General features: G+C 35.2%; 1 protein-coding gene across 1 annotated transcript in view; it reads right to left on the bottom strand.

Annotated features, from left to right (window-relative positions):
- USP25 (ubiquitin specific peptidase 25) overlaps positions 1-21042 on the bottom strand; it is a 148667-nt gene that overhangs the window by 33149 nt on the left and 94476 nt on the right. The window contains exons 12-18 of the mRNA XM_017859822.1: positions 20201-20296; positions 18786-18947; positions 17942-18168; positions 13965-14035; positions 12571-12799; positions 10652-10852; positions 2595-2737 (exon numbers count right to left, since the gene is read on the bottom strand). Of these exons, the coding sequence (XP_017715311.1) occupies positions 2595-2737; positions 10652-10852; positions 12571-12799; positions 13965-14035; positions 17942-18168; positions 18786-18947; positions 20201-20296 (1129 nt within the window). The remainder of the gene's footprint in view (positions 1-2594; positions 2738-10651; positions 10853-12570; positions 12800-13964; positions 14036-17941; positions 18169-18785; positions 18948-20200; positions 20297-21042) is intronic.

Raw genomic sequence — 21042 nt, 5'->3', positions numbered from 1 at the left:
AGTTATGTTGCAAAATAATTAAAATACAAAGATTTTATGAATTGCCTGAAATTCATTAATTATATGACTTTTAAAAGTGGTCTCATAAGAACGGTGGCAAAAAAGCTATGTAAGTCCATGGCCACATTAATGTGCCTTTACCTTTTAACCTAGTAATCCAACCATGGGAAATCTATTCTAAGGAAATAACCTGAAATATGAAAAAGTTTTCATTTCTAGCAGCCTATTTATAATGTAAAATAGAAACAAATATACAATGGGGAGGAGATAAACAAGAAGTTAATTATTCAATGAAATAATAGTACTAAATGTTTTTACTGAGTTTATAACATGGGGAAATGGTTATAAAGGGTAAGTGATTAAAAGAAAGCAAGACAAAATTTTGTATGCAACTCAACTATAAAAATAAATCCCAAATCTACATATTAAAATAAGAGTGAAAAAAATACCAACATATTTACAATAATTAACTTTGAGTAGTGAGTGGGACTATGCATGACTTTTTCTCAGGGTCTACTTTTCTATATTTTGAAAATATCCTGAAGTATTCCATTTAAAAGTAAAGACATTTTCTAAAAGCAGGGTACCTAAACATTTGAAGACTTTCTCTAATTTCCATGATTCTATGCTTTCCAGGAAATTTTTCTTATACTAAGGTTGATTTTAATATACTACATATTTGAAAAGTGGCTAGGACTGAAGTAACAGAAGGAAACCAACAGTTACTCAGTGCCTACTACATGCCATGCCAAGCTCTTGACTAATCCTACAATTACCTTCATTTTATGGAAAAGAAAACTGAGGTCTATCTGGAGAAATTAAGCAATTTATTCAAGGTTGCATTCATAATTAATAAAACTAATATTCCAAAATCCAGAAATGTTTAATCCCAAAGTCTGAAGATACTTTTCACCTGCGCAATTTAGCTTCTAGTGTATGCTAAGTTTAAATGAAAAAATCCCCTATGAAGTAGTTACCATGACGCTAAGCAACTGACTGTAAAATCAAGCCACGGTTAACGAATTCTTAGACTTGCTTCAGGATTTACATACACGATGGGGCTAACTGTGGATGCCACTCCAGAAAACAATTAAATGAATAAACAAATAGCGTATTTGTCGATCATACGGTCTCCCTGTCATCCTCCTTTCTGAAGTAAAGATAAGGCAGTAGGTTGCTACCTTATAAGATGATATCCATATTATGCTAAGCTGAGCAATCAAAATTTAGGTGACTTCTGCAAATTTAAGTTCCATATGATTTTCCAAACTTAAAATCAGGATTCTACATTAAGCTAAGCATTGCTTTTGGTTTTCTAATACCAGATTAAAAAGTGACACTTACTAATCATAATTTAGGCTTTAACAAATAAAAGTTCTAATGAGCAGAGACCTTGCAAATGCAGTTTTATCAGACAAAACTATTTCCCCTTGTACCGACTACTCTGTTTTTTCTCCTTCCCTAGGTTTTCCTCTTACCATCACCCAAGAAGCAGACATCCCAGATCTACTAAACAAAGCACTTTCCAGGAAAAGCTTTAGAGTTAGTGATGTTCACATCAAATTCATTTAAAGCTTCTAAGGCATTTGCAAAATTTGGAATCATCAAATAATTATTTAAATTAATACATTTTTAATAAGATGATATATTAATACATTTTCAAAACTGTTCAAACAAAAAATAATTTTTATTGTTATTTAGTTCATCGAAACAAAATCAACAGAGTAACATATCTCTTGAACATTCTGGCTAAAGGAAGTCTTATTGCAATTAGCAGGTTATTGCTGGCACTGAATTCACTTACTAAGCAGAAAATTATGTGCTGAAAAATTATGGTATGTCGCACTCTTTCTAGTTGTCAAGGGGAATCTTCAAATATTAAAAAGAGCTACTATAAAATCTGCATTAGAGCTGCTTATGCTCACTATTAAAAGATAAATGACTACAGGAACTAAAAGGTTGAGTAGTAAATTCTTGAAATAGCTCCTCTGAGAATGTCATATGCACTGATAACGTAGTATAACACCAACATGCTCAATTTACTGTTATAAAAAGATGCATTTGAAGACTACCATAGAGTAGGCTAATGACATTTTTGCACAGGACGTTCCTGAAATATTCATAAACAGTTTTGCAACATCATACTTATCCTTCTAATAATACTCTAACCTACAGCACCTAGTAGTTTTATTGTTAAACACATTTCATGAAATCATGATAATTACATCTTAAATTCCCAACTATTTCAATGTAATCAGATTACAGATGGAGGAATGGGTGAGAGACAGGAGAAATACTGCTATATTTTACACTTCTCTTTTTAAGTTCCAAATCAAATGGTCATTTTAATCTATGATTATGATTCATTAGAATTCTATAGCAGAAAGACAGAAACTGAAAAGTGTCTTTACAATTACAGCTGAGGAAATCACAGCCTGGGCATTAGATGACTTGCCCATGGTCACTGATCATGCCCATGGCAGAGCCATTACTGGGCCCTGTGTCTCCTGACTCCCAGATTAGTCCTCTCCACTATACTGGGGGAAATGTCGTGACCATGGCTATGTTCAGAGAGCCAAAAGAAAAGTTCTTACCGACTGCAAAACTGTTTCAGGACTTTTATCTTCATGCTCATGTGATGCCTTGGTAATTATTCGAATAGTTTCTTCTTTCAAGTGCTTTGAGAAATCACTTCTTGATGGCTGCTCTAGATATTCTGGGTCTCCTGCTGCTTGTGCTTCATGAGAAAAGAATCAATTGTATATCTAATATAAACCACAGAGTCTATACTAAGATAAATCTTTTATTCATTTCTATATCTGAAATTATGTAAGAACCAATCTTAGTCTTCCATTCAAAGTAAAATATATACTTCCACGTATAGTACTTCTTCCCAGAAATCATTAAAAAACAAAAACAAAAACCCAGAACTAAGAGTACTCCAATAATTATGAAAGAAAGCTGTCATTATAGTTTATGGTAAGGAATTCACAGTCAATTTTTCTGCTATGAGAAATACCAAAAGCCCATTTTGGAAAAATTGCCAGCATTTTACCAAAAGAATTTGGTTTGAACAGCAATCCTGGGCTGACTTTCCGTAGAATGCACAGGAGATATTTTTCTCTGCCACAGTGTCCTCCATCATACTTCCTGGCAAAATCTTAACCCTGAATGAACCTAACCTTCCATTTTTTCTGCACTTGCCCCCGGGAGCTGAGTGTTGTCAGAGGAAAAGCAAACTGGTGCCGATAAAAATTCACGATGTCTCCTACCCATCTTTTGAGTTCCAGATTCATATATCCAACAATGTACAATGAACGTCCACTGGGTGTTCCCTAGACTAGACAAGCCCCAAATCCTTACATGACCAAAAGGGTTTATCTCAGTGAGTCTCTGACAAAGCAGCCAGTCTCTGTCTCCATGAAGCTGACAGTCATCTGTGGAGAACACCACTAACCAAATAATCATACATATAAATTTTGACAATATTATAACACTTTCTAGGGCTACAATGGCGGTGAAGAGATGCGAGCAATCTGGATTGTGACCTAAAGTGACCTATTAAGCTGAATAATGAATGGGTTGTTTTGCCACGTGGAAGAATGAAGAGTCCATGCAGTGAGCATGGACTGATTCAAAAAAAATAATAATATGACTGGACTACAGTACGAGAGTGGAGAAATGGCAAGAGATGATGCAGGTAGGGACAAAAGCACTAACAGACTTTAGATCAGGCAACTGGAAGTATTTTTTAAACATAATGGCAATACAAGTTTTTAAAAAATTATTCTGGGGATACTGTGAAGAATGAATTAGAGAGGAAAGTAAAACTAGAGATCAGTGAAGGTAATAGAAGGCAGTAGAGCAACATGAAAAAGAAAGAAATGTGCCTTCTGATTAACAGAGAGAGCAACAGAGGGACACAAAATTGGCTAGAATCAAAACATATTTTGGACACAAAGGTGTGGAGACTGCACATGAACATACCTAGTTAACACATGACATAACTAAGATCATGGAGGTAAAACTACATAATAAGGAAAACCAGAGGTGAGGATGCTTACAATGTGTACAAAAAGGAAGGAGAGAAGTTAAAAGAAGTTTAATGTCCTCATTAAATCATTTCCTGATTTTGAACTGGAATAGCCTTTCAATTCCCATGAGTAATTGATAAAGAAAACCTTCGGCTACCATCAGCTTAGCAATACTTCTGCCTCCGGAAGAATTCATGACAGGTGGCTCATGCCAGCTGCTTTAGGGCTGGGAGAGAAACTCCTTGTTAATAAAATTTTTCCTTGTGTTTGGCACTCTTCCTCTCTTCACCACAGTAGATAACGTCAACGGTTAATAACTGGATGTGAACTTAAAGCAATAAATCCAACTGGTCTGACATTGGTCTAATGACCCACTGAAACCTAGAATCTTTGTAAAATTGGTTCTTAGGACCAAGAGTAATTTTATCTGATCAACACAAGTCAAATCCACCTTAGGTCACCAGGGCCAAGGTTTCCTTCCATAAAGGAGTTTGCGTGCAATAACTTTATGAGTAACACTGAATGCTTCTGGCTAAACATCATACAGAACAATTTTCTCTAGGGTTTGCCCTATATATATACCTCCCAGGGAACTTACGCGAGTGGTTTTGTTGTCATGGTAGTTGAAGCTACAATAGTTTGACACCCTGGGAGATTGGAAACAAAAAATTCAAATTGCATTCCCAACATGTTTATTGAACCTCTGCTACATTCAGTACTATATTAAGTACTAAAATGTAAAAAACCAAAAACATTACATCACTAATTTTAAGGAACTCTCAGTACAATCTGATAAATATACATTCTATTATAATACAATGTGCTAAATGCAATAAAAGTTAACGCACAAAGTTTTACAAAAGCACTGTGGACCCAATACACATACTTGAGATAATGCTCCCTGTTAAACACTTTCCAGAAGAGGTGCTAACTTAGGTGGGTCTTGAAGAATATGTAGAGGATTATCTTGGAGAGAAGAATAGAAAAGATTCCAAGCAGAAGGAACAGCACATTGTAAGGTCTGATCAAAGATTCATAAAATCCCTGCTATACATGAGACTCTACATTGGAAGGCAAGCCAAAATGTAAGTACAACAGAGGAGAACATAATACATTTGGTAGTAAGAAAAGGTTGGAATTAAGAGGAAAAAGATAATAGCTGCTACAGAAGTGCTCTCAGAGAAATTCACAAAGACTCTGGGATATGAGGAAGATCTTAAAGAATATGCAAAAATTCATGAACAGTGATGACAAAAGAACATTTTTAAGATAAAGGATACTTCATGAACATGCCATAATGACAGGAAAATTTCCTACATGCAAGAAAAATGAGGAGTAATCTGGTGTAGATGAAACACAGGCTACTCACAAGAAAGTGGTCTTGGAAGAATTACAAGGGAATCAGATTATAAAATAAAGTTTGTATAAAAAAAGTCAAAGAAGACAAAAAAGAGGTTTTGTCTTCATTTTATCAAGCCAAAGAATAAAAATGTTTACTAGAACAAACAAGAAAATGTGGAAAATTAAAACTCTTTGCATTACTCAGAGATAAGCATACTACTAATATTTCTGATACATTATTTCCAGACTTTACCTAGCTACCCATATTTTTAAACAAAAAAATTACTCTCTATTCAACATAACATGTACTGGTTATATTGTGTTGCTCTGTATGGAAGGCTCACGAAACTAATACCCTACCATACACTTTAGTAATTTCTATTTCTGTGTTAGGAACAACAGCAGAACAAGTTTGGTTTTTACTATATAATACAATTGTTCATCCTTTAACCTTATTAAAAACCTCATCACTAGTGGCCTACAGCTATAAGTTCTCTAAATGCCATATAGAACAATTTTCTTGAGGGTTTTCCTAGGTATATACCTCCCAGGGAACTTAGATGAGCAGTGTTGTAGTCACGGCAGGTAAACCCACAATGGTTTGAAACCCTGGGAGACTAGAAACAAACAAACAAAAAATTAAATGCACTCATTTCACCATGAATGACCAGTTCTGTATGGAAGTGAATAATATCCTTATTCCTAAAGTCTCTCTCAAATCACTCACCTGTTCTACGGGTATTTCTCTAGGATTTTCAAATGACTGGCCTCCACAGAGTGACTTTCCGGCCATGCTTCTCTAGCTGTTACAGAAGACAACTCAACATTCTGAGGTAACTCTGAGCCTGCTCCTTTTGTCCATCTTCATGTTGAAATAGGGTATTGAGGGGGTTGGGGGGTGCTTTACTTATGCATATTTCCTGGTTATGTCTTCAGTATAAGGTCAACTTTATGACCAACTGGCTTTCTATTAAAGAGTAAGGATCTGCTCTTAACTATAAAAGTAAGACCAACATCTCTGATATCTTTCAGGAGTCTTTATTTTGTTGACTTACTAATAAGTCATACTTATTATGTTCACATTGAAGAAGATTTAAAGGGGACTGCTTGAGACATATACAATCCATCCATTTCTAGACATGTATTTAAAAGTCTACCATACCCTGTAAGAGACTACAAAGAGCCACGCTTAGGTGGCTGCATAGAATCACTGGTGGAACTTCTGAAACTTCAGATTCCTGGGCCCCATTCCAAAGAAAATCTGAGGGGTGTAGGGGAGAGAGGTTTAGAAACCAGAGTCAAACCATAAATTTATCCAGAATAAAGAGCTACATCCTCACCACATGTATTTGGCCTGCCTCCTTATTGTGTGACTATTTTGTTTCTACTTTAAAATTGTGTGTTCTCCTAAACTGAGGATCACCCCTAGTAAATTCATGATTGGAAATCTCCATAGGGAATGAATTTATTAATAGAAAAATTTCAAGGAACATCTACCATATGTCATTTATTATACTAGATGCTGGAGATATAAATAAGAATACCACCAGGTCTGGCATGGTGGCTCACGCCTATAATCCTAGCACTTTGGGAGGCCAAGGTGGAGGACTGCCTGAGGAGTTTGAGTTTGAGGCCACAGCCTGGTCAACATGGTGAAACCCTGTCTCTACTAAAATACAAAAAAATCAGCCCAGTGTGGTGGTGTATGCCTCTAGTCTCAGCTACTCAGGAGGCTGAGGCACAAGAATTGCTTGAACCCGGGAGGCAGTGAGCTAAGATCGTGCCAGTGCACTTCAGCCTGGGCAACAAAGCAAAACTCTCAAAACAAAACAAAAGAATATCACCTAGTTCCTGCTTTCAAGGAACCCGAGAACATTGAGGATATTGTTCATTCTACCAGGTCTTACTCTCAGGATCCAACTGTATGTACTCTCCTGGAACATCAGCTTATTTTTAACTTGCAGACAGTGTTTGTAAAGAAGTCCCGGAGCCAATTCTGCCTGCTGCCTCTAGGCAAATTTACAAAACCTTATGCAATACATTTCATTCCTATCTTCACTAGTGTTTCCTTATTTTTTTAAAAAATCTAGCTGTGCTATATTGTAAGGACTTCGGATACTTCTTGGATAAGACAAGAGTAACTAACATAAGTAAAATAGTAACTCAGACAAAGCTCTTCTCTCCAGAATAATTTCTGTTTTATAAATACAGCCCAGGGTCATGCTGCTTAACCAGAAGTATACCTCAGAATTATCTGAAGATCTCTTTAAGATAGGATAGTATCAGATCCTTTCTCCAGAGATTCTGATTCCAGTATGTCTTATGTGGTCTTAGGTAGGGTGTGCTGTTCATACTCAGAAAAAAATCCCCCTAGTAATTCTGATCCATACATTCATAGCAAAGAATGGTTGGCTAAAAATCTAAACCAAAGTATTCAGGTAAGTTGGCCTTTGCAGTAAGCAAATCTAGGGAAGCAGCATGAAATGAACCAAAAAATACTTTCCCATCATTTATTATCTCAGTAGGGAAAGAATGGTGCTGGAGAACTGATACACATGAATTTCTCGATCACATTTTAGCAGAAGAGGAACAAATACTAATTTGATTAATATACTATGAATTAGTACTCTTATTTGGAATATCAGTAGAAACTGAATTTTATTAGGTCTTATGTTTCAGCTTTAATGAGAAGATTATGCAAGGAGGAAAAAAAATCATTCTGTTGAATTTTATAAACAAGATTTCATTTTATTATTTCCACTAGTCACTCCTAATACTAGTGAACACCTGAGAGATTAAAATACAGGTTGCTTTGAGATCCTGGAAGTATTACACCAAATTAAATTACTTACTTTGGAAACTATGAGAAGAATCAGAAGAGGATGGCATGGACATTAAAATAAAATTTCCCTATTAATAATAGGGAATAAACGGTTCTAATGAAACATTAGCCTTATTCAGTTTTGACATGTGAAACTATCCTGCAACAGAGAATAAATTTCTTAATATAATCTCAAAGATCATAGTTATAGAAACCAATCTTTTAAACAACAATCTCACTCTGTAAATTTATGGACTTGGCATGTGCTGCTTCTACTAACTCAAACCAAGGGCATATTTCCATCAAGTCTATGGAGGATACAATGTTTCCTACAGAAGTAGTATTACCACTGCTTTCTAAAAAAACCATGCTGAAAGGTAATTACAAGAGTCATCTAGGAATAGGAATTGACCATTTCCATCTCTTTATCTTTAATTCTGGTTCCTCCCAGAAATACATCAACATTCTCTTTAAGTTTATTTTGCATGGTAAAAAGAGACATGAAAATATATGTCCAATACGTAGCACTGCATTTTTTAAAAATTACAAAACACCATGTAAAGTGTAGGTCAGATGTACTGATCATGAAAATGGATGCAGTTATACACACATGGTCTTTTTACAGAGAAAGAAAAATAAGATGACACATGTAAAATGAGGATGGGGCATGGCTAGTCCTTATCAGATAGGAGTATTAGTTGGGAATATGTATTAGTTTGACTAAGCAGGAATAAAATATGTTAACTCTGTAAATTTGGGGAGACTTACGAGAAACAGACAAGATGAAGGGAGAAGGATATATAGAACTTAATATCTGGTATCAGAAAATATAGGTGGGCCAAGAATAAAACCGGAGCTTAACCAATGAATGGAGGATTCACCTGTATCAGGGAGCTTAGGTACCACAACTGCTTATACTACATTATGCAGCCCCTTCCTCCTACTAATAACAAGAATAGTCACATGTGAATGGAATAAGCAAACGTTAAGGGAACAATAACACAGTAGCTCCATCTTGGGGCAGGTTCTGAGGAGTGATTTGGAAAGAATACGTACAGAATGCAAAGCATGAAATCACAAAGGGACAGAAATGTTTTAAAAATGAAAGGAACTATAATATAGTTACTACACTGTGATTTGAGCTTAGATACCTCTTGATATGTACTAAAAACTACACTGTTGTGGACTCACATAGCTTCACCTGCTCTACATGGTAGCCTTGTACATGTGAGGGGAAAAGTGCAGTCCTACATAATGGTAGAGTTCACTAGCCACTATAATGGTGGTATTCTCCATAGCACTGGAATATCAAAATGTTGCTGTAATACCATTATCCTTTTCAAAAATGCTGAATTATCTGCCTCTCAGGATCAAAATCGATGACAACTATTTGATCTACATGAAAATAAGTCATCTGGACAGATTTGTGCATGCCTGTATCAGTCACAATACTACATTGCAGCACTGTAAAATAATCTTCTACTTAAGTAATAATTCCTTCTAAAGATAATGCTGAAACCCAACCAGGTAATGCTGCAAGGAAATCTGTCTGTAAAAGATGAAATTAAACCAACAAAAGCTGGAACTGCTTCCTTAAAAAACAAAACATACAGATCTTGGGGAAAAAAAAAAAGGTTATTCAATAACATCCACTAGCATTTATAAAAGAGACAAGCGAGTTTGAAGAAAATATATGGGCTTAATTTATCTGCTTCTCATTTCCTCAATTCATACCCAGAAATAGCATTTTCCATACCAGAAAACATGTTGCCCTAAAACATATTTGCAACTCACTGATAAGAGTAATCTTTTAAGAAAATCAAAAGACAATATATTTTCAATTTTACTAGAAACTATTTTCTTAATTCTCATACAGTGTTTACTCTGACTTATTTTATTGATTTCATCAGCTAATAGTTTAAGAATAACGTTTTTAAATATTTATATGTTTATGCATTTATATCTTTGGTTTACAGGTTACACTTATTTTTTACCTATGACATACTAAATAGTTTTGGTCAATTTTCTCTTAATCTTAACAATTCTAAAAAACGTCAGTTATTAATGGTAGTATTTTATGATTGCACAAAGTATATATGAATATACCGGTAGTATTATTTTGGCCAAATTGAATTGGTTTGGGTTTCTTGCTGATTTCACAGCTTTCTCTGCTACTTGCCAAGAAAATTCAAGCCCACCCAACATAGGCAGAGTAGGTAGAGGGAAAGTCAACAGAATCATCTCATTTATCTTGAAAAACATGTAACTGTATACAGTGGTGTCTGGCAAAAAGGTAAACTAAACTGTTAACTGTGATAATCTGAGTGATGGAATGTGAGATGATTTCTACTGACTTCCTCATACTTTAAGACAGCTAAACCTTTTTAATAATGAGCATATCTTATCATTATAACAATATTGATAACCAAACACAACTTAATAAAAATGGACAAACCTGTTGTCACAGAAGTCTCTGACTCTCTCAATTTCTGAGACGCTAAAAGCTTTTCCTGCAAAGCTTTCTGGGCAAGTTGTGCATCCCATTCTTCTAGTTCTTTTTCAAATCGTTGGTTGTCTTCCTCAACAAAATCTCTCAAATCCGGTGGTAATGTTTCTATACCAACAAGGGGCTGCCCAGTTTCTTTATTAAACTCCTCTGCAAATAATATTTCAAAAACTAGTATAAAATTAAGAATTAAAGGGAACATGCAACACTCAAAATAGATTGCATTTCAAATAGAATTTAAACTATGAATTATTACCAATTAGCCAATCAATACTACTTAAGAATTACTATTGTTTAGCAAATAATTATTACCTAAAACACTTTTAAAATTCAAACAAATGCTCAGAAAACAATGATAAAATATTTGATAATCCATCATAGGTAATGGTCTCACTTTTCTTTTTTTAATCTTAAGAGTAGAAATGAGAGAAAACACAAAGTCAAGTGTTTTGTTTGTTTTTTGTTTTTTTGAGATCGAGTCTCTCTCTGTCACTCAGGCTGGAGTGCAGTGACACAATCTTGGCTCACTGCAAGCTCCGCCTCCCGGGTTCAAAGGATTCTACTGCCCCAGCCTCCCGAGTGGCTGGGACTACAGGCACCCGACACCACGCCCAGCTAAATTTTTGTATTTTTAGTAGAGGTGGGGTTTCACCATGTTAGCCAGGATGGTCTCGGGCTCCTGACCTCATGATCTGCCTGTCTCGGCCTCCCAAAGTGTTGGTATTACAGGCGTGAGCCACCGTGTCTGGCCATTTTTTTTTTCTCTGCTACTCTAACAGTGATGTAGCACTACTTTTGCCATTACTGGAAAACACCAGATGTTTGATTACTTAAAAAGTAAAACTTTTCACAAAATGTAAACAACTCATAACCATGTTAACCTTATTAGCTCAAAATAAAACTAAAATTGCTTGTCATATGAAGAAATTAAGTAGACTTAAATATGCAATTATGAAAATTAGTCAATATAGCAAGATCTTAAAAATACATAGAGTATTTAGAAGAATTACTCAACTTCTACTATACACACAGAAAAATAACTTCATTTTTTCAGTCAGAAGTAGACTGCCTAGCTGATTCTGCTGAATGACTAAATATAAAAGATTATTTTATCAGTATCAATAAACCTTTTATTGTTTTCTATTTACAAAGCATGTATCAGAATATCAGAAATACAAAACTTGAGACATAGTATGACACGTTCTCTGGCTTTGAGCAGGTGAGAGAGAAATGTGCACGACAAGTCATCACACAATTCCAATACGCAACAGTAAATGCCCAGTAGACAGAAGCTAGGAGAGCATAAGGAGAGATACTTTTTTGGTAGATCAAGAAATAGTTTGCAGGGGAAACGACACCTGAATTGAATCTTGACAGATGCACAAGAATTAGGCAAAAGAATTACTAGCAAAAAATAAAACATATAAGAACATGCAGACATAAATGTATGAAATGGTTTGATATGAGCAGATACAGCAAAAAGTTCAGTAAAGTATATAAATTCAAAATGAACACTGGTGATCAATGAAGGTGGGGAGATAATCAGAGGCCAAGAACAGAGGCCATATATGTTAGGCTAAGGAATTAAATTTTAAATATGAGTCAATTTGTGGAATAGTCACTAAAGCATTTTTTAGCAAGGACAAAAAAGGTCATATTTACATTTAATAGTTGACTTGGAATACAAAATATACTCCAATTCTTAGCTCTGCTGACGTTACTTTTCAATTCAGTCTTGTCAAAACCCAGTAGCATTTCCTAATCACATCCATCATCGCCTGAGTGAATTACACTTACCTAATCACACCACATACCAGAGTCACTTTTATGACTATTGAAAAAATATATACCACCCTATATATTCTTACCTTGTATTAAGAACTGTGCCTTATCATTTATGTACATTAAACAGTATGCACTGGCATTTCTATAACCACCAAAAGAGTCCCTCACTAGCTCTTCCCATGATGATTTTGTCACAGCAATATCATTGTACTTCATCCATCTGCTTTCACGATGATCAAAAATATATGCCCAGTAGTGCCCAGCATTAGCTTGGCCTTCATGAACTAAAATGGCGTGTAATCGGTAAGGAACCTAAATGTGAAAAAAAGAAGAGTTAAACTGCAATTATGTAGTCTACTATACCACATTCCATGAAACCCACAAACAACTTGCTTGGAGGAAACCAAATGAGCATTTCTTTTTCTTTTTTTTTTAAATGAGAGAGAACTGGCTGGGATTAAAATTTTGAAAAAACTAAACTTTAAAACTATAAAAGTTTAAAAAGATGAAATCTGGGCCGGGCGCGGTGGCTCAAGCCTGTAATCCCAGCACTTTGGGAGGCCGAGATGGGCGGATCACAAGGTCAGGAGATCGAGACCATCCTGGCTAATACAGTGAAACCCCGTCTCTACTAAAGAGTACAAAAAACTAGCCGGGCGACGAGGCGGGCGCCTGTAGTCCCAGCTACTTGGGAGGCGGAGGCAGGAGAATGGTGTGAACCTGGGAGGCGGAGCTTGCAGTGAGCTGAGATCCGGCCACCGCACTCCAGCCTGGGCGACAAAGCCAGACTCCGTCTCAAAAAAAAAAAAAAAAAAAAAAAAAAAGATGAAATCTGAATAAGCTAAAGATATGTAAAGTTGACAGGTATGCAGATTAAAAGATGATTTTGAAAACTAAAATATATTTATTGTGTATGTACTCCTTGGCCTAATTGTTTCTTTTGAATAAAAAGCTTAGAGTGGGCAGTTTTATATATAGTAAATGTGTCCAAATCTTCAGAATTCTAAATTGATGATTAACAAAATCGATTATATAATATACACCAGAAGTTAAAATGTAATGGAGTCCTAAGGTTTCTTCCCAAATCTTAAAATCCTTTAACAACCATAGATTTTCTTCCATAAGACTTTTTAAAGATGCTATAGCCTTTTGAAAAATTTTGGTAGATTTTACTGTAAAATAATAAGGGTACACAACACACACAGTGTGAAAACACAACTGAATGGGGAAAACTTGTCATGAATTTTGTTATAAATTTGTTACAAAATTTCCCCCATTCAGATGAATTGTCACATTGTACATATTGCATGCCCTTATTATTTTACAATAATTTTGATTTACCAAATTACAAAATTTTGATTTACCAATATTTTAAATCAAAACATGTAAAGAAAAACTAGATTAACATAATGTAAAGATAAATTAAAATATATGTAAATAATTTTGACAATGATTACTAGCTCAAAATTTCACTTACTTGTATCATAGATTTGTCAGAGTACATTAGTTCAATTGTTCGATGGATTCTGGATATGCTTTCCTGCAAATCTAAGGATATAAGGTGTCATTTAATGATTAACATCAAGTGTGCTTCTACTTATAAGATAAGGACTAATGGCTTTCTAACAAACACATTAGAGAAATAGGAACAATTTCCTAAAACTTTTCTTAAAAAACATTACTATTCGAAATCTGTAGAAAAAAAATTATAATTATTCTTTTTTTTTTTTTTTTGAGACAGAGTCTTGCTCTGTCGCATAGGCTGGAATGCAGTGACTCGATCTCGGCTAACTGCAAGCTCCAACTCCCGGGTTCATGCCATTCTCTTGCCTCAGCCTCCTGCGTGGCTGGGACTACATGCACCCGCCACCACACCCGGCTCATTTTTGTATTTTTAGTAGAGACAGGGTTTCACCGTGTTCGCCAGGATGGTCTCAATCTCCTGACCTTGTGATCCACCCGCCTCAGCCTCCCAAAGTCGTGGGATTACAGGTGTGAGACACTGCACCCGGCCGAATTATAGTTATTCTTAATAAAAGACACAGTAAAAATGCACAGTTAAAAAACAACACAAATATGATTTATCCAGAAAATGTGGAGAGCCAATAAAAGTGAATTTTGTTCAACTTCATAAAGGAGAGTTTCAATGAAAATGAAAGCTAAGCTTCCTTACATATTGCTACAACGCAAGTAAACTTAAGGACAAAGTAAAAGATGTTCACCACATATCTTGTACACACACATAACTGAATAAAAATCGACTATAATCCCAGTGAAAATAAAATTATGGCACTCCCACGACAATTATTTCTACTTCTAGTAGAAAATAATCCTACAAAATTGTTCAGATAGAGATGTTCACAGTCATATTGTCCACAATAATTTTTAAAAACAAAATAAACTAAGTATCTGTCAATAAGGAAATGGTTACATTGAAACCACATCATATTGTGAAGCTGTTGAACCAATCAGGAAAAAACCTTGAAAAACTATTTAAAAAAATAAGCTAACTTTAGAGTGGGGAAAGACCTGTCTAAGTCTGTCAGAAAACCAGTAACCTCATAGGAAAAGGTAAGATCCTCCCTGCCTAAAAATTCTACATTATAAAAACAAAACAAAACCAACATAAAGAAAATCAAATGAAAAATTGGGAAAATAATATCTGCAGCAGATATGATATTATAGGCAAAGGGTTAATATCCACAATACATTAAACTTTCTATTAAGCAATAAGAAAAAGACAAACGGCTCAATATTTTTAAAATGGGCAAATGTCACAAACAAGAAATTTACAGAAAAGGCCGGGCGCGGTGGCTCAAGCCTGTAATCCCAGCACTTTGGGAGGCCGAGACGGGCGGATCACGAGGTCAGGAGATCGAGACCATCCTGGCTAACACGGTGAAACCCCGTCTCTACTAAAATACAAAAAACTAGCTGGGCAAGGTAGTGGGCACCTGTAGTCCCAGCTACTCGGGAGGCTGAGGCAGGAGAATGGCGTGAACCCGGGAGGCGGAGCTTGCAGTGAGCTGAGATCTGGCCACTGCACTCCAGCCCGGGCGACAGAGCAAGACTCCGTCTCAAAAAAAAAAAAAAAATTACATAAAAATATAAATGTCCAACTTCACTCAAAGTTAAGGGAATGCAAATCAAAACACTAAAATACCATTTTCTTAACTATAAAAAACTACTAAAAAGTGTCCAGGGCTAGGGAGGATACTGGGAGACAGGCTCTCTCACACAGTGGGAAGGCAAACTGGTTTAATGTTTTGGAGGGACAATTTTAAAACTGTTGTCGAAATTGAAAATATACACACTCTGAACCAGAAATGGTGGACATAAGGAAACAATAGACCTTGGGGCTTACATTAGGGTGGAAGGTGGGAGGAGGGTGAAGATGGAAAACTACCTGTTAGGTACTATGCTTATTACCTGTGTGATGAAATAATCTTACACCAAACCTCCAAGATGTGTAATTTACCTTTATAACAAACCTGCACATGTACCCCTGAACATAAAAGTTTTTAAAAAAGAATATATCCTACTTACGTAAGTGTATAAATATGTATATCGAAGACCAGTACTATTTAGTGAATATCAATATGGGAATTAAATTAATTATATCATACCTGTGTCTTGGAATATTACACAATAGTTTATAAAATATTGCTAACTGCTAACATCAATAGGGATGAAAAAAAAAAAAATATCCTGAGGAAAACCTTCTTTCCTGATCCATAGTATTACATATAAAAACTTTATCAGCTGGGCATGGTGGCTCACGCCTGTAATCCCAGCACTTTGAGAGGCTGAGGTGGGAGAATCACAAGGTCAAGAGATCAAGACCACCCTGGCCAACACGGTAAAACCCTATCTCTACTAAAAATACAAAAATCAGTTGGGTGGGTGGCACACGACTGTAGTCCTAGCTATTCGGGAGGCTGAGGCAGGAGAATCGCTTGAACCTAGGAGGCAGAGGCTGCAGTGAGCCAAGTTCGTGCCACTGCACTCCAGCCTGGTGACAGAGGGAGACTGCGTCTCAAAAAATCTCTTCAAACTTAAAACAGACAAAAGAGAACTCATCATATTTCTCTTTCCTCCCCTGAGTGGGGAACCTCTTTGCCCACTGGTTTACCTTTTTTCCAAAATACATTCTATTTGGTTATTCATACCATTATGAACTAAGAGAATCATTTGATTCCTCCCTCTCTCACCTCTAGCCAACGACCCACATCTGTCAGTTGTCTCCAAAGAGTATTTTAAGTACATTCACTTCTTCCCTCCCTGAATGCCATGACCTAGGTGTCAAAAGCTTCCTAGCTTCCACGCCTCTGAATGTAATCTTTTAGAAACAATCTGCCACGAGGAGTAGAAAATTACCCAACACCTAATACAGTGCTTAATCAACATGTTTGTTAATACGTTCAAATATTTTCAAAATTCCCTCTTATTTGAAAATACTAAGGAAAATCTTGACAGCTAACTAATGCTATTAGTCACCATCATACCTTACGTATTTCTTACTAAATTAGGGCCGTTCTTTTTCAAATATTGTCTATAAAGAGTTAAGATGGTCATATAATATCCAACAATCAATATTGTTCAATATAATTCCAACCATGTCACATAAATAGTTCATTTTTTTCATAAACCAATAAAGTAGCATAAAATTGGGGAAAAACAGGGAATTATATTTTCACATTTAAAGAAAAAAGTGTAATAATATCTACCATAATCCATTTTTTTAAAGTACACTTTAACAATAGCAAAGCAGGAAAGAGAAAAGTTCAGAATAACTTATTCTTAAAAAAAGAAAAAACAGAATACAAAATAAAAGAGAGTTCCTTCCAAGAAAGGACAGATGGCAACTTGACACACACACACACACACACACACACACACACACACACACGCACACAAGCGCATATACCCCACACAGAGCACTGTCCTTATTTTTCTTGTTTTGCTGCTCTGTTACAGACTCTAATGGGATCACAGATATTTAGAAATCTGTTAGAGCTACTAAAAATTAAAATTCACATTTCTAATTGTTAAGCCTAAAGAAAATTTTTTTATCACTGGAACTCCCTGTGAAAACTTAGATTTAGTACCCAATTGATATGTACAAACATTGATGTTGTATGACATTTCTCCAATGGAATAACTGTGAATACCAGTTTGATATAAATTTAGAGCAGTAAACTAGAAAATCAGGCCATCTGCTGTGTCATTAATCAGCTAAGCAATCCAGGGAAAATCTTTTGGTCCTTGTGAACCTGATACTGAGATTATAAAAATGGGGAGCCAGACCAGTTTATCTTACATAAAACCCTTTCTGGAAAAGAAAAATGACTATAATCTTTAAATATAAAACCCAGACGTGATTTCCCTTCTCAATATTAACATTATACATATCCATCTGAGGTGACAGTAACCATGCTATGAGACACTTCTTACCTCTGGTGTCATTTTCTATTTCTGTCCTCCAGCGATGTAAACAACTTTCCAGCACAGAAAGTTCTTCCTCCGTTATGTGCCTTGGTGCCGGATGCATGGGCAAATCTGGAGGTATCCGGGACTGAGTAAATGGTTTGTGTATCACTGATCTCGATGAAACGGCAGCAACTGATGAAGGTGACGTGCTTGGCAGTTCTGAAGATGGGGCTCCCTGTTGTTCTGTTGTGCTGTATTAAAGCATACAGTATTTGTTATTAACCTTTCAAGCTGAAGCTCTCAACTAAGATAGTGCCAAACCCACAGTATTAAATTGGCTTATAAACTAAAAGAAAAAATCTTAACAAAGAAATCTGTGGATTGATCTAATATCCAAATGAGATTTTTAATACATAAGAAGTAAATTATTATAAGATGAAGTTGCAGCTTTAGAGTAAAACGGCTTAATCATATTTATTTTAAAAAACAACAAAATTTTATGCATGATGATATTATTTTCCCTGGCTTATCAGCTTACATTACAGAAACAAATTCTAATTTGACAGTGCTATTTTTACGGATCATAACATGCTGAATCTTATATATGTACATACCAAAATATGCTAAAGTATAATTCTGAACTGAAAAAAATGTGATTAAAATTTTAATCCATAACCATAAAATCCACTGAAATAACAACAACAAAAAAACTCCCAGAGGACATACAATCTTCTAAGTGAATCTACTCTTAAGAGTTCACTAAAGTAAATCAAAGCATACATTTCATAAAAACCATCTTTAGAGGTAGCAGTTACATTATTATGTAATAAAGGTAACAACTGTCTCTTGCATCGAGATTACTTTTTACCTTGGTAATGTCTGTGATGGTATGGAACCACTAGGTGGGGAACTAGCATCAATATCATCAACAGGAGAAGTGCAAACAGGTTTACTTGAGGCAAATTCCAATGCATACTGAAGAACATCTACCAAGGGGAATCGTTTGGGACCCGAACCATAGCTTAAGTATCTGTTAATCATAAAATGTACAATGTTTTTATTTCTATATACAGCATATCTGTATATAGCTTTAATCTTTAAATATAAAAGATTTTTTTTATATTTAAATAATATAGCTTAAGTATCTGTTAATCATAAAATGTACAATGTTTTTATTTCTATATACAGCATATCTGGGTTTTTATTATTATAAAACATGATACGATACTTCAATAAAATTTCCTCAGCAATAACATTCATTAGCTTTAAAATGAAGATGGTAAAACTGAATATACATTTAAGAAAAACATATTAAATGTTCTCCAAAGACAGGAAACCAAGGCTGATTGGGACTGAATGTGAGCATATACTGTTATAATTTGTAAATGCTGTTCTAAATTGTAACTCAATAGTAAGATGAAAACTGACATCTCCTGAGACTGTTTTTAGTTTTAGATCTGGCATCTGGTCTCATGATCAAGACAGTGACAAGTACTATCCTCCTATCTTTTACCACTAATCATTTTTCAATATGATTATTCACACATTTTAAGAATAAAAATCACTAAAATACGATATATTATTTGATATAAGAAGTTTTAGACTACTAATTTGAAAATTCCTAAAATACAGGAATACAGAGTAGATCAGGCTTTGCAAACTGAAACGACTTAAGTGACATTTCAGCCTTTAGATTTCTGTCTTGCCTGTAGAACATTTCTCAGTCTAGATTCTGACTTCTTTTAGAAATGATCCAAATCAATATGCAACAGTGAGGCCATACTCATACATGGCACCATTGATTGGTATTGGAATGGCATTCGTTCCCTGTACACACAGATTGCTCTCTAGACTTTCGGCACATACCATTTTATACCTGACACAATTTCCTCCTTTATGAAGCTGCTGAGAAGACCTGGTAGGCAGCTGAGTTTGTATCCTGTTTTAAGGAGAAAAACTCAGGTACCATTCATTTTAATGAAAATCTCCAGAGTAATCGTTAGTTTCATGCAAAAAGAAAGGTCAAAACTATATTCATTTAACTTTATATCGATTTTCAGCAGTAGGAACCTTACCAGTGACAATGAGCTATTTAATTCTAAACAATAGAATAATTAAAGTCAACTACAGATTTTTAGTTTCAAGCAAAACTCAAAACTATTCACACAATATTAACTACTCCTAAAATTATAAATCATTCAAAGCAAATTTGATATGAATAATCTAGTCACCAAATGCATGGTTTCTGATAATTATCTCCTAATTTCATAAAAGTTAAAATACCTTTCAAGCCTTTGTTGTAATACTGTGAGGTAATCTTTCAGTCTCTTGATCTCTTCCCTCTTAATTCTCGTTATTTCTCTGTTTCTGTGCATGTATCTATCAGAAAAAGGCAACCATTAGCATTTCTGAATATCATGAAAGTAGATGCAATACGGCCAGATGCCAGTATGCCCGGCCTAGCACTTTGGGAGGCCAACGCAGGAGGATCACCTGAGGTCAGGAGTTCAACACCAGCCTGGCCAACATGGTGAAACCTCGTCTCTACTAAAATACAAAAATTAGCTAGGCATGATGGCAGGTGACTGTAATCCCAGCTACTCGGGAGGCTGAGACAGGAGAATCACTTGAACCCAGGAGATGATGGTTGCAGTGAGCCCAGATCGCATCACTGCACTCCAGCCTGGGTGACAGAGCAAGACTCCATCTCAAAAAAAAAAAGGAAAAAAAAAAAAAGGAAAGACAGAAAGACAGACAAGCAGAAAGACAGACAAACAGACAAACAGAAAAAAACAAAAGAAAGAAAGACAGGAAGATAGATGATACAATATTAAGTACAGACATCACCACGAAGCATCAATTCATTCAAAATTGTATAAGATATAATGTAGATAATACAAAATGGTATTTTTCTCAATTCTGAATTTTAAGACTACAAAATTAATCATCTTTAAATTTCCTTATAACATTATTCCCAACAACTATACTTTTCTAATACAAAGTGACATTTACCTTGATAAATGGTATTAGGTATATTATGCAAAAGTAAAAATTAATTCTAAGAAAATTAGAATTTTCCTCTATACAACATTTTCTCACTTACTAAACTGTTTCAAACTAAGTCA

This window comes from Rhinopithecus bieti, unplaced genomic scaffold (assembly GCF_001698545.2).
Source record: "Rhinopithecus bieti isolate Rb0 unplaced genomic scaffold, ASM169854v2 scaffold_51042, whole genome shotgun sequence".
Lineage (NCBI taxonomy): Eukaryota > Metazoa > Chordata > Mammalia > Primates > Cercopithecidae > Rhinopithecus > Rhinopithecus bieti.
Note: the sequence above shows the minus strand (reverse complement) of the source record. Positions and strands in the feature narration are given on the sequence as shown.